At 44.3% G+C, this 13,177-nt stretch overlaps 1 protein-coding gene across 13 annotated transcripts in view; it reads left to right on the forward strand.

Moving 5' to 3' along the window:
- AKAP13 (A-kinase anchoring protein 13) overlaps positions 1 to 13,177 on the forward strand; it is a 320,574-nt gene that overhangs the window by 261,446 nt on the left and 45,951 nt on the right. For all 13 annotated transcript variants that reach the window (XM_069559264.1, XM_069559265.1, XM_069559267.1 and 10 more), the window contains 2 exons: positions 649 to 781; positions 7,642 to 7,816. In XM_069559264.1, the coding sequence (XP_069415365.1) occupies positions 649 to 781; positions 7,642 to 7,816 (308 nt within the window). The remainder of the gene's footprint in view (positions 1 to 648; positions 782 to 7,641; positions 7,817 to 13,177) is intronic.

A 13,177-nucleotide genomic window follows, 5' to 3' on the forward strand; every position in this document is an offset into this window, starting at 1 on the left:
TCCAGGTCTCTGTGAAAGCCCTGCAGTAGATCTTTCTGCCCTCAGTGCCGGTTCTACCTACCATTCAATATATTCCCTCCTTAAATCGTGCATAGCCGACTTCACATGTTGACAGTCCAGTGTGCCAGAAACCTAAATAAAAGGTGTGACCCCGGCTATGAGGGAACTTGTACATGCATTCAGTCATAAAAACTCCTTGGTTTGCATCTGTGGGTTTCTTTTTAGACACCTGTTTAATGCAAAGAAGTTTATACATTGGGTGCTGTTTTAGGTTAAGCAATTTCAGATAAAGTAATTAATGACTAATTGATCATTAATACTAATCAACAGTTAGCATCAGATCCCTGAAAACCCATTAGTGAAACACTAATAACTGACATAAGAAAATTTAGCCAAGTTTTCGCAATAGGACGTGAGCATTGTGGTATGCTATGTTGAGTTGATATTATTATATAAAACCTTTCAGCAGCCTCTGGCCACCTCTTAGCCCTTTTCTCATTGGCACATGAGCATATAAGTTGGCTGTGACTTGTAGCCAAAATAATACCTGATAGTGATGGTTACAAAGAATTATATGTAGAGTGTTTTAATTAAAAAAAAAAAACAACTTCTGTAATCTTTTAAAAAACTCTTCTGTTCTCTATTTAGTATAACAGAAGAGAACTTTAATTTCCTGCCACAAGAAAGCCCCAAGAAAGATTTTGAAATAAAGAGTGGAACCAAAGTCAGTCGTACATTCAGCTACATCAAGAACAAAATGTCCAGCAGTAAAAAGAGCAAGGTAAGTACTGTTGTGGGCGTTTCTGTGGGACCCCCTCAGCCAGCCCTCAGTAGGCTCCAGGCACAGCACACACCCAGAAACTAATTACATGGGGGGGTCCTGTGGAATTGAGTTGAGAGATGCTGGCTGCAGGAAGCTAATACCTGAAGAAAACTAACAGCAAGAAAAACAACAATAAGGGATAACACTATCAGTTGAGTTTTTACTGTATGCTGAAAGCTTCCCATGTATTATCTGATTTAATCCTTTCCACATACTGTAAAGTAGATATTATCTCCTTTTATTAGGAGTAAGGTACCTCATCTTGGAAAAACATCAGAAATAAAAAGTATCTGTAATAATTCCACATTACAGATAAAAACTCTTCTGATATTTTTTGAATGTATTTTTAGAAGAAAAAAAAGTTAACTTTCTTATACTAATTCCCATTGCTAAATCGGAAGATGTTTCAAATCAGTGGGGAGAACTTTCTGCCTCTCACTTTCCTACACTCACTCTGTTCACCCATCTAGCCTCCAACAAAATAAGCAGGAAAAAAATTGGGACTCAATTAAGGACTTCTTGCACAGGAATCACTATATATCTGTGTGTTATATGCATACGCACAGGTACATAATTATTAAGTTTTGTAAATGAGGTAAGATCTCTTTTCTTTCAGCAAATACTAGGTTTGGTCATCACTCAGATTTTTCCAGAAAACCTGCCACCACAATTTTGTTTTCTCATTTCACCTGCCCAAGTGCAGAATGGACAGAAAGTAGGCAAACTGGAAGACTCACGAAGAGGCTAGCGAACCGTTTCTAGAATAGTCTCCTGTTTAAGCGCTAACCTCCTGCTTAGCCTTGTTTTATGATTCAAAACAGTTAAGGTTAAAGAAGGCAGAACACTTAATTATTCTTTGTGTGGCCGCAGGGCTCAAAATAGAGCCGTGCCTCTCTTACCAGCTGCCTTGGCCTCTGGTTGGGCGTCAACAGAAGGCGGCCTCCTTGAAAGAGCAGTGTTAATTGGCCAAGAGAGTCTGATGGAGTCAGCATTCTGCTAGGTGCTGACAAGCAGGTGGAGGAACCAAAGCACACGGTCTTTACCTGGATGATATTTACCGTCTGTTCGGATGACTCCAAGTGTTTCTCTTGCCTTTTTTTGGTTTTAACCCGTGAAATCTTTTCTCCAAACAAACTTTTAACCAGAAGACCAGGGTGAAGTGGAGAATTCCCCCTTCTCCATCCACCTCCCTCGTGACGCCAGCTTAGGGGCAGAGTAGTGAATACGCCACTGATGGCTTTGGCGAGGCAGTACGAGCAGACGTGAGCGAAATGACGCGAGGCTGAACACAGAAACTGGGACCCGACCTTTCAAAACATGTCGCACCGCTCTCCTTATTTCCCCAACCGCGGCCCAGAGAAGCACGCTTCAGGTCACAGACCAGGTCATATCTTGTGATCTGACTTCTGCCGAGTAATACTGTCCAGTTCATGTTCACTCTTCGGCAAGAGTGAGCTGCACAGTGTCTCTTTCTTTTAATTTTGTTAATAACCTCAAAGGGCTGGAGTCTGCAGCTGCCTAGGAGAGGGCTGAAGAGAAGCGGGCAGGCAAAAAGAAGTAACCTCAAAGGGCTGGAGTCTGGAGCCGGCTAGGAGAGGGCTGAAGAGAAGGGGGCAGGCAAAAAGAAGTAACCTCAAAGGGCTGGAGTCTGGAGCTGGCTAGGAGAGGGCTGAAGAGAAGCGGGCAGGCAAAAAGAAGTAACCTCAAAGGGCTGGAGTCTGGAGCCGGCTAGGAGAGGGCTGAAGAGAAGCGGGCAGGCAAAAAGAAGTAACCTCAAAGGGCTGGAGTCTGGAGCCGGCTAGGAGAGGGCTGAAGAGAAGGGGGCAGGCAAAAAGAAGTAACCTCAAAGGGCTGGAGTCTGGAGCTGGCTAGGAGAGGGCTGAAGAGAAGGGGGCAGGCAAAAAGAAGTAACCTCAAAGGGCTGGAGTCTGGAGCTGGCTAGGAGAGGGCTGAAGAGAAGGGGGCAGGCAAAAAGAAGGTAGTGTCCGTGCAAGTGCAGCCTGGCGGCAGCAGCAGGCCATCTTTAGGTGACCTCTCACCTCCCAGCTTCTCCGTCAGAGTGGCTGGACTCTTTTGCAATGAGACTGCTTCCCCTTTCAGGCTCTTGGCCCCAAGATTTGGTCTCTGGCAGCTTGTGTTATCTCTAGCGATGGAAATTCTCCAAAAGTTACAAATCTGTAACCCTGGATTGCAACCCACTTCACATTATCAGGGGTGCAGGCACCCCTTTAGCCACATTATCAGTTTATTAAGAAGCTTAAGAGTCACCTTTGATCATTGTTACCAGCTCACTTCAAATAAGATTGTTTTTGAAGGATAGCTCACAAAGGATAGCTCAGCTTTTGTCTATGTACCAAAAAAATAGTGAGAAACAGGAGAATTGGTGAAGTAATGCATTTTATGGTATTGTTGTTTAGTCACTAAGTTGTGTCCAGCTGTTTTTGTGACCCCATAGACTATAGTCCCGGAGAAGGCAATGGGATCCCACTCCAGTAATCTTGCCTGGAAAATCCCATGGACGGAGGAGCCTGGCGGGCTTCAGTCCATGGGGTCGCTAAGAGCGACTTCACTTTCACTTTTCACTTTCATGCATTGGAGAAGGAAATGGCAACCCACTCCAGTGTTCTTGCCTGGAGAATCCCAGGGACAGGGGAGCCTGGTGGGCTGCCATCTATGGGGTCGCACAGAGTCAGACATGACTGACTCAACTTAGCAGCAGACTGTAGTCCACCAGTCTCCTCTGTCCGTGGGATTTCCCAGGCAAAAATACTGAAATGGGTTGCCATTTCTTTCTCTAGGGGATCTTCCCAACCCAGGGATCAAACCCACGTCTCCTGCATTGCAGGGCAATCTTTACTACTGAGCCACCAGGAAAGCCCCACATTTATGTTAAGTTGCATTAAATACCTTGTCTGTCTTTGCCATTGTACCCACAGGAGGGCTTTTCCATTCAGAAATGTTTGATTCTCTAAAAGGATAACATAAAAATAAGTGAATATTTTCCTGGTGTCATGATGCTGGCTCTACTGGTTTTCTTACCCATTGAATAATGTTACTTCTCCATAATGCTTAAAAAATTGAAATGCTACTATAGGTGTTAGCACTAGTTTTTTAGTGTAAGCACTCTATATATAGTATGCTATATGTGTAACATAATACATGCTATATATATATTTATTTTTTCATATCTGTAGCCATGTGAGTATGAGACATTTGGGGGAAGTTGAGTACTGATCCTTTATAGGCCCTTTCAAGAATTCTCATTAACTGGCATGAGTTAATAAATATGTTGAGCCGTGTGTGTGTGTGAAAGAGGGAGAAGCTAAACAGGAAATAGAACAGGAAGACTGGCAGGCAGTTTCTGCTTTTGTGCTTCAGTATCTTTAAGAGGTAGTGCTGTTTCCTGATAAGTGGTCTGCTTGCTGCAGGCTCATAACAGACACACACACATGCTGTACATACTGTGTGTGTGTGTGTGTGTGTATAGTGTCCTCATTACAGAGGGAGTGGGGTGTGACCCTCTCTAAACCACCCTGTCACACCGATTTATTTTTTTCTAAGCTTTCCTCTTTGCAGACGAGTAGGAGATGGTCAGAGATGTTTGAGATAGATCCTTAATCTGATTTGAAGTAGGCCTTTTTGGATGCCAGGATTAGATTCCTGCCCAGATGTTAATCTGCTCCCTGGCTTCATGACAAGACATTCAACTTCACCTCCCAGTTCCCGTGAAGTGTCTGAAAAAGAACTAAACATCTTAGCCTTTCAAAGGTGCCAACTAGGGTAAAGAAGTGTTTGCCAAGACTTAAACCAGTGTTAGATGTCATCATCTCTCTTTTTTCTTTAGTCGCTTAATCATAGCATGTTTCACAGTTTTCCAGAGAGTTTTTTTAAAAATCATAATTACTTGTCTAAAATGGTAGGTTTAGAAGAATCAAAATATCACTTCCCCTCATAGTATCCCAGTGTAGTTGTCTCTTGCATTATCCCCATTAAATGCTATTTGTTTCCGTTTCCCCAGCACACATTTTGGCAGGAGTTAAACCTGGAAAAATCAAACTTCAGAAAACAGCCAATCACTGCCTTTCCACAGGCGACTTCACCAAAAATGTTTTCTTTAGAAATGTATGGTTTTTCAAATGAGGACCTCTGTTTAAATAGATGTGTTCCTTAACTTCCAGCATTGAGAAAAAAATCCGCCTCCGTTTTGCCAGAGCTCCCGTCTTGCCACTTTAGCACTGTCCACACAGCGTGTGCAGGGGAATTTGTCCGGTGTCGTGCCCTGGGTCCTCTGTGCCTGGGCGGTAGGCTGGACCAGCAGCATGCAAATGGTTAAGCTTATCTTAAGGAAACCCGCAGCCTCAGCCCTCCCCCCTTCCTTTTCTCAACCAGTCCCCAGCTTCCTCTTACAGTTTCTCTAGTGGTTGCTCTAATGGCAGCTCAAAACTGCCAGGCCCTGGCCCGCCGGCATGAGCCCCTCCTCCCGTGAGAGCGTATTTCCTGGCATGGGGGTCGAATCATGTCGGCAAAATGGGGTCGGTTTCATGAAGCACCCCTCATAACAGTGAGATTCATAGGACCAAAGCATGGGGAGGTAAGCGCCTGACTTCTTTACAGCACTAGCTTCTGACCAGCACAGAGAGAGACAGTGGAGTTTGTTGTTTTGTTTTGTTTTTATCCTTGGAGGAGCTGGTTGGGATTCTCGCAAAGGATGGGGAGATTATCTGTTCAGATTTGAAGAGCATAGCAAGGTTTGGGAGAGTAAGCTAGCTGCCCACAGACCTTAACTCTCAGAGCAACTTTTTTAGCTTTCTTGAGCAAAAAGGTCAGGTGCTCTTCAGTTTAACATTTTGTATATGAGAAGCCTTTAACAAAATTTAGTTCAAAGAAAAATTATTAGAAAAACTCAGTTTCTTCATCCTGATTTTTATTAGAGTTTTAGATACTTTAGCAGTTAACGAATTTTCACTCAGAACAGTTTCCTGTTTTATAAAGTGAAGTGGTTTGTTTTCCCTCCCTTCCTCTCCTGTTGTTTTTTATAGTTCTAAAGTGTAGCAATTTGATTCTTAGATTTTTATTATATGCATGCTGTTAACAAAGGACTTTACGTGAATCACAAACTTAACAAATGTTCACCATTTCAGTATAGCAGATGGGTTCTGAATACAGAGTCAGAAGACCTGGGTTTTTTATTTTAACTGCAGATATTTGCTGTGTGACATTCTGTGAGTGCACAAACGTCTCTAGTCCTTGGAAGTAGAGTGCAGTGACCAGGAGCTGAGCTTTACAGTTGGCAGATCTGGAAGTTAGCTCCAGCTTGGGCAGTTACTGGTGTGTGGCCTCTATCTAGTACATGAGCCATCTCTCAGCCTCGGCCCTCAAGTGTTTCATGGAAATCATAGCTGGTCCTTACACGCCATTGGGTTGTTAATGAAAAATTTCACGTCAGTTGCTTTCTGCAGTGCTTGGCACATAGTGATTGTTCCAACTCTTGCCTGCTATTATCTTTGTTATTTATCTTTTCAGTTAGGAAATGGGAGGCATAACGCCCACCTTACTCACTTCAGAGTTGTTGATTCAGATGAAATAATGTAGATAGAAGGCATTGATTGAAAATAAGACCTTTGATAGTTGTCATGATACCTGACATCGGGGTATCTCTTTTTTCAGGGATTGTTTTGGATGACAGCAATAGTGTTGTTCTATGCCCTGGAAAATGAGGACCCTAAAGTTGGTGATGACCACCACTACTAAATGCATTCCTCCTGCCTCTGTACATTGCAGTTCAGGGTCCAGTTAGTTTGAAAGAAAATTATTCATTTGCTGTTGATTAACCAGCCAAGTGTCTATCTAACCATGTCTGGGAAGGACCTTTTATGAAGAGTGTATGATTAGACCACATGGTCCTCATCTCCTAAGGGTAGTGTGTACCTGAAATGCCCCTGGCTGCTTTGGATATTTTATTAAGGATCTAACACTTATTAGTATTTCTTTGCATTTTTAGGGTTTAAACCCCTCCTCCTCCAGTTTGAAAACTGGGCCAAAGCTGAACCTTGAAACTTTTGATTAGTAGGAACAGCAAATGTCTGTGTGGGGGATAGTTCACGTTTCTGGCTAGAGTAGGGGAGGCAGTTATCAGATGTGTGCCTTTTCTTAAGGGTATGTGATGGATGGGAAGCAGTTGTGGGGAACCCTGAGTCGTTTTTCACGCTGCCCAATCATCTCTCCCTCAGGCTGGTCCCAGAACCATCGCATCCTTTCTTCTGCTCCCCGCCCTGCAACTGGGCTCGGCGCTGGCTGTTTCAGGAGGCCTGCAGGCTCCTCCTCCTCCAGCGCCCATGCTGGTGCCTAGGCAATGAACGTGTCTATTGGCATAGCTTCCCTGGTGACTCAGACAGTAAAGAATCCACCTGTAGTGCAGGAGATCTGGGTTCAATCCCTGGGTTGGAAAGATCCCCTGGAGAAGGCAGTGGCAGCCCACTCCAGTATTCATGCCTGGAGAATCCCATGGACAGAGGAGCCTAGCAAACTACAGTCCATAGGGGTGCAAAGAGTCAGACACAACTGAGCGACTAACACTTTGACTTTCCAAGCCAGGGACAAAACTGTTCAACCTGCCCAATCCTCCTAAGGTTTTTCTAATGCAACTCGAATGCACACAACTTGATAAAAAAATTTTTTTATGTCCAAGACAGCATTCCTAACTTTGATTCAAAACATTGACCAGCCACTGTTGACCACAGGTAGCCCAGTAGCCTTCTAGAAGGGAAGGCCTTCCAGTGTTTGGTTAACAATGTAATGTCGGTTATTTTCTTTGGCAGGAAAAGGAAAAAGAAAAAGATAAAATTAAGGAGAAGGAAAAAGAGTGTAAAGAGAAGGAGAAGGACAAGAAGAGTGTGAACGGGCACGCTTTCAGTTCCATCTCGATCGTGGGTCCCATTGTCTGCAGCCAGTGTATGAAGCCCTTCACCAGCAAAGACGCCTACACGTGTGCAAGTAAGAGATGCGTGTGTTCTGTGCAGTAAAACGCCCCAGGCTTGGAAACGTTCGTTTCTAGTTTCCTGTCCTTCCCACCCCTTATCTGTCCCTCTTTGATGTGGAGAAGTAGCCCTTTTTCTGTCTTCCTTTAAACAGCATTGGAGACATAGATTCCAGATAAGAGAATGCGGAGCCCTTAATGTCTCTCAAAGAGCCCGATTTCAAATTTCCTCTCCTGCTGTCCCTAAGCCACTGCCTTATTCTGGAAGTCCATGTCAGCATGAAAACCATCTCATAGCCTCAAAGCCCGAAGCCGCCCAGTGGTCCCTTGTCAGTCACTTTGGCTCACTCCAGTGCTAACCATTTGCAGTTCATGGGCCATACGAAAGCAGGCTGCAGTTTGCAGACCCTTGCTATGAGGCATTACATCTCAAAATGCGGTTGCACCCAGAAAGGAGTAGGGCTCATCGTGCACAGTGGGGAAGATCAGGGAGGCCGCTTGTGGTCAGACGTGGCTGATGTGAAGGGCCAGTCATCAGAAGGCGGAGGTGATGGGCGTCATGTTACACCTGTAACCAGTTTGGACCGAACAGTGACTAACCCAGTCCCCAAGAAGCACTGCCCAGACTGTGATGTCACGACCCGGTCTTGATTTTAGTCATTTGTGTGAAATATTGTGAGTGACTTGTTAACACAAGATAGTTAACTTACTGAAATTTGAAAATTTTTAAAACTGTACCTGAGCAGAGTCAAGAGTTACAATAATAATTTCCAGTTACTTGCCTCCTTAAATTTTAGAGGCAGAGTGGAGTGACAGCTGGCGCAGAGCCCGTGTTATCCGTGCTGCAGCTGTTGTGACTTTTTAGACAACTGGTGTTGACCCACACGTGTTTGTAAAATGCCTTGCATGGATGTATTTTACTCCACATGTTGTCTCAGCCCTCTTTGTTCTTCTGTCCTGTTTTTCCTTAAAGAAAGCCTCTGGGGAGCTCTCGTGTCTGTATTCATGCTCGTGGGCAGATATCACACACATGCATGCCCTCCGTCGTGTGTGACTTACCAGGAAATAGAGGGCTCCAGCACTGTCACATGTTCCGTGCGACCTCGAGGAGACAAAAGGCTGTCAATGTCCAGTATGTCCCCAGCACGTTAGTCTGCAGCTCAGGCTCTAAGAGGACTCATTCTTAGTAGACCAGTGCCTTGTCGCCAGGATAGTTTCTTAGCTGCTAGACACAGTTTCTCAGTGCTGGAGTGACTTGGTTGTCTGAGGCAGCGGTCACCAGGTCCTTTTTGATATGCTTATCTAGCATTAGAACATTCTTAGCCTACTACACGTGGCTTCCCAGGTGGCACTAGTGGTAAAGAATCCGCCTGCTACTGCAGGAGGTGCAAGAGACGTGGGTTCAGTCCCTGCGTCGGGAAGATCCCCTAGAGCAGGAAGTGGCGCCCCACTCCGGTTTCCTTGCCTGGATAATTCGTGGGCAGAAGAGTCTGGTGTGTGTGTGCGCGCGTGCACGTACTGTGTGTGCATGCTGTGTGTGCTGTGCTATGCGTGCTGTGTGTGTGTGTGTCTGCTGTGTGTGTGTGTACTGTAAAAAGATGACACACGTGTCCTACATTATACTTCCAGAAGAGTCTGTTGCGTGTGTGTGTGTGTGTAATAAGATGACACATGTGTCCTATATTATACTTCCAAAGAGCTCATTCTAGGAATGAGAAGTCAGCGTTGCCATTTTCTTGTTTGCTGATCAGTTACTAGTTATTTTAATATTCTCAGATGTACAGTTTCTACAGGAGTTTGTCTTTTAGTTGAAACTACATATAATTTATGAGTGATATTATTGAGCACAGGTAAATTTGCATTCATTGCAAGGTACTTAAAGTAAACACGAGGAGGACGTCGCTGTTCACACCCCTGACCTACCATCCTGGCACCTCTTCCTCCCTCCAGAATCCTCCAGGATCACACATACCATGAGGCTGCCTAACAGCGCAGCAGAGTGAGCCACCCTGTGTGTTAAATACTCCATTTCTCTTTTAAGTCTGTACCAGTGAGAGCTGTGGAAATTCCCTCCTCCACTGCAAAGAATTGACTCCCCTGTGAAGTGCCTGTTCTCCATGGCAGGAGTGTTGGCCTCAGAGAAGAACGGGGAGAGACCACGTTTCTTAGTTGGCTGCATGAAGTTCATATCCCGGCAGTGCAGCAGGCCGAACACCCGCTTTCTGCTATGAAACAATTCTTAAAAATGTCTTTTCACCAAAATAAGTGTTTTAGAAAACTAGTACACAGCTGAGCACGCAGAAAAGAACATCCCCAAGCAGTGTGCATCCTGTTCTCCATTAGGGACTTGATTCATTTCGACCGTTTAATAACCGTCAGCATCTTCTGCCTGCATTTGCCAATGCTTCTTCATCACGGTTTACCTTCCTTGCATGGGATCTGGGTTTTTTCTTTTTTGTCATAAGTTCAGCTTCAGCTTCATAAGACTCTTTCCCCTCCCGTGGGAATCTCTGGAGTCCCTGTTCTGTCGCAGTGACCCTGTGGTGCCGCAGTCCTGCGTCTGTTTCAGCGGGGATCCCGTAGGGTTTCATCATCGCCGGATTGGAATTCCACCAAACCTGTAGACACAGCTCCCTAACTCAGGGTTCTAGGAGATACAGATGGTGTAAATCCAGACCCTGGATTCATAGGTAACACAGAATTCTCACTCTAAGTCCAAGGGAGGGCAGGTGTACATGGCTTTTTCCAGGCCCTTTGGCGGGGCTGTTCCCGTCTTTAGTTTAAAGCTCTTGACTATATTCAGGGGTCTCAATTCCAGCCGCCACTATGTGCCCAGAGACCACGTGTCTGAGGGGGGCGATCTGTGCTTCTTAGCATACCACGCAACCAGCAGGTGGATTAGAAAAATAACTGAATAAAACTAATAGTAAAAATAAAACTAATAATAAAAAATAAATAACTGAATGTAAGTAGCTCTTGAAGAATCTTCATGGAGATTTTTCATATGATTTAGTGTTCTGCATCACTGGTGGGTTGCTGTGATTTAGATTTATATACATAGAGGAGCAGTGGCTTCCATTCTGTCATTTGCTTCAGTAGTGGGGAAGAGCTGAGTGAATATTCTAGGAGATCTTGGTGACTTCAGACTGCATTTCTTTTTTTACTTTTAACTGTCAATAAGTCTGGTGACACAGACAGTAAAGAATCCGTCTACCAGTGCAGGAGACACAGGACTCTTGGTTTTGATCCCTGGGTCAGGAATAATCCCCTGGAGAAAGGAATTCTTGCCTGCAGAATTCCATGGACAGAGGAGTCTGGTGGGTTCCAGTCCATGGGGTTTCAAAAGAGTCAGACAAGACTGAGTGACTAACAGCACCAATAAGTATGCATTTGAGTTCCTTATCTTAAATGAGCTTATTCAGCGAAGATCAGTTGCCTGCGATATGCAAGGCGCTGTGTAATTCATTCAGAAGCTGTTTGTCAGCAAATATTCTTTGAGCAACCTGTGTGCCTAGCACCTTTCTCTTACTTTTTTTTTTCCTCATGAGTGTATTTGACGTGTAACACTGTGTAAATTTAACAGTGCCAAGTGTTAACTTGATGCATTTATATATTATAATCTGATTGGTGTTAATGTTTCCATATTTGGCACCTCTGCCCCATCACATGATCCTTTTTAGTGGTTGGAATACGTAATTAGAAACACCTTTCTCAAGTTGCTTATTACACAGTGGCTTAGAATAAGAGTTCTCAAGGTGTAATCCTTGGTACTTACTCATTGTAGCATTATTCGTGTTGTGGAAAACTTCAAAGGAGCTAAGTATCTAACAGTAAAAGATAATATATTCTTTAGGTGGAATATTAGGCCAGTGGTAAAAATGGAATTGCTCAAAGGTCATCAGCTGTTTTTCTGTGGGGACTTCCCTGGTTGTCCAGTGGCCCTGAGTCTCTGAGCTCCCAATGCAGGGGACCTGGGTTCGATCCCTAGTTGGGGAACTAGATCCCACGTGCTGCAGCTAAGACCCTGCACAGCCAAATAAATAAATAAACTTTTTTTTAAAAGTTTTTCTGTGAAGAAACTGATAGTTAGGACACTAGGCTTCGGAGGCTATTAGGCATCTGTGATGATCACCCTACTTGCTTCTTATGGCAGAAAAGCAGCCACAGATTAGACATGAACGTGAGCGTGACTGTGTTCCAGTGAACCCGCTTTTGCAAAACAGGTGTGAGCTGACTTCAGCCCCCAGGCTGTGGTTTCTCAGCCAGTGGAATAGATCTGCAGGTACCGACAGATCTCCACGACATTTTGGAAACTTGAGAGGCAATAAATGGAACTGTGTGTATGATCCCAAATTATAGGAAACAGATAAGTAAATAGTAATTGTTTATGTAGCTATATGAGAATGTCTATAAGGATATACACCAAACTGTTAACAATTTGAAAAAGAGGTTAGAGAAGAGATTGAAGGGGACTAAGTTTTTGTTTTATACTTCTGCATTGTTTGAATTTTTTAAGACTGTACTTGAATATTGGCTCACTGAGTTTTAAAAAAATGTAAATGTCATCTCAGTGGTAGTTTCAAAGGTTTCTCTGCTTGTCAGCTGGTCTCTGAAGAAAGCGCAGACTATGTTGACATTGATTGAAGAGAGAAATGGCTTTAAGCAGTTGGAGAGAAGATCAGAGTCACTCTGTCACTGTCGTGGTAGCACCAGCGTGGATGAGAAGCGGACCCCACCAGCTCTCAGTTCTGAGTTATGATGTGAAATACTATCAGAAAGTTGAGGGGCAAAAGAGATGGAAGATCTTGTTTAAAGACCCAAAGAATCCTTTTCTTTGTGCTATTCTCTGCTGACTCAGACGGTCAAGAATCTGCCTGCAATGCAGGAGGCCCAGCTTTGATCCTTGGTCAGGAAGGTCCCCTGGACAAGGGAACGGCAACCCACTCCAGTGTTCTTGCCTAGACAATTCCGTAACCAGAGGAGCCTACACTCTGTGGGGTCTCCAAGCGTCAGACACGGCTGAGCGACCAGCTGGTTGACTTTCATAGAGAGCCATAGGTTTATGGCTATAGTGAGTGGATGACTCACTATGTACTTCCACGAGTAGCTCCAGAAAACTTTTCGATTTAAGTGCAGGCTGGAGAAAGTTGTCTGATGATGTCGGTATATGAAACATCTTATTACTGTCATTGATTTTTGCATACACGTTATCTTCAGGTGAAAAGAGTTGGATTATTGTTAGTCTGTGTTAGAGTACAGTGACTCGGAATTGAACCTGCGTCTGGCGTGCAACTGCTTTGTCTAGAGCAGAATATCCACTCTGGTGGAGGAGAATGCACCTCTTGTAACCAGGCATCGTAAGCCCATTTTTGTTCCCT

This window comes from Ovis canadensis, chromosome 18, assembly GCF_042477335.2.
Source record: "Ovis canadensis isolate MfBH-ARS-UI-01 breed Bighorn chromosome 18, ARS-UI_OviCan_v2, whole genome shotgun sequence".
NCBI classification, from domain to species: domain Eukaryota; kingdom Metazoa; phylum Chordata; class Mammalia; order Artiodactyla; family Bovidae; genus Ovis; species Ovis canadensis.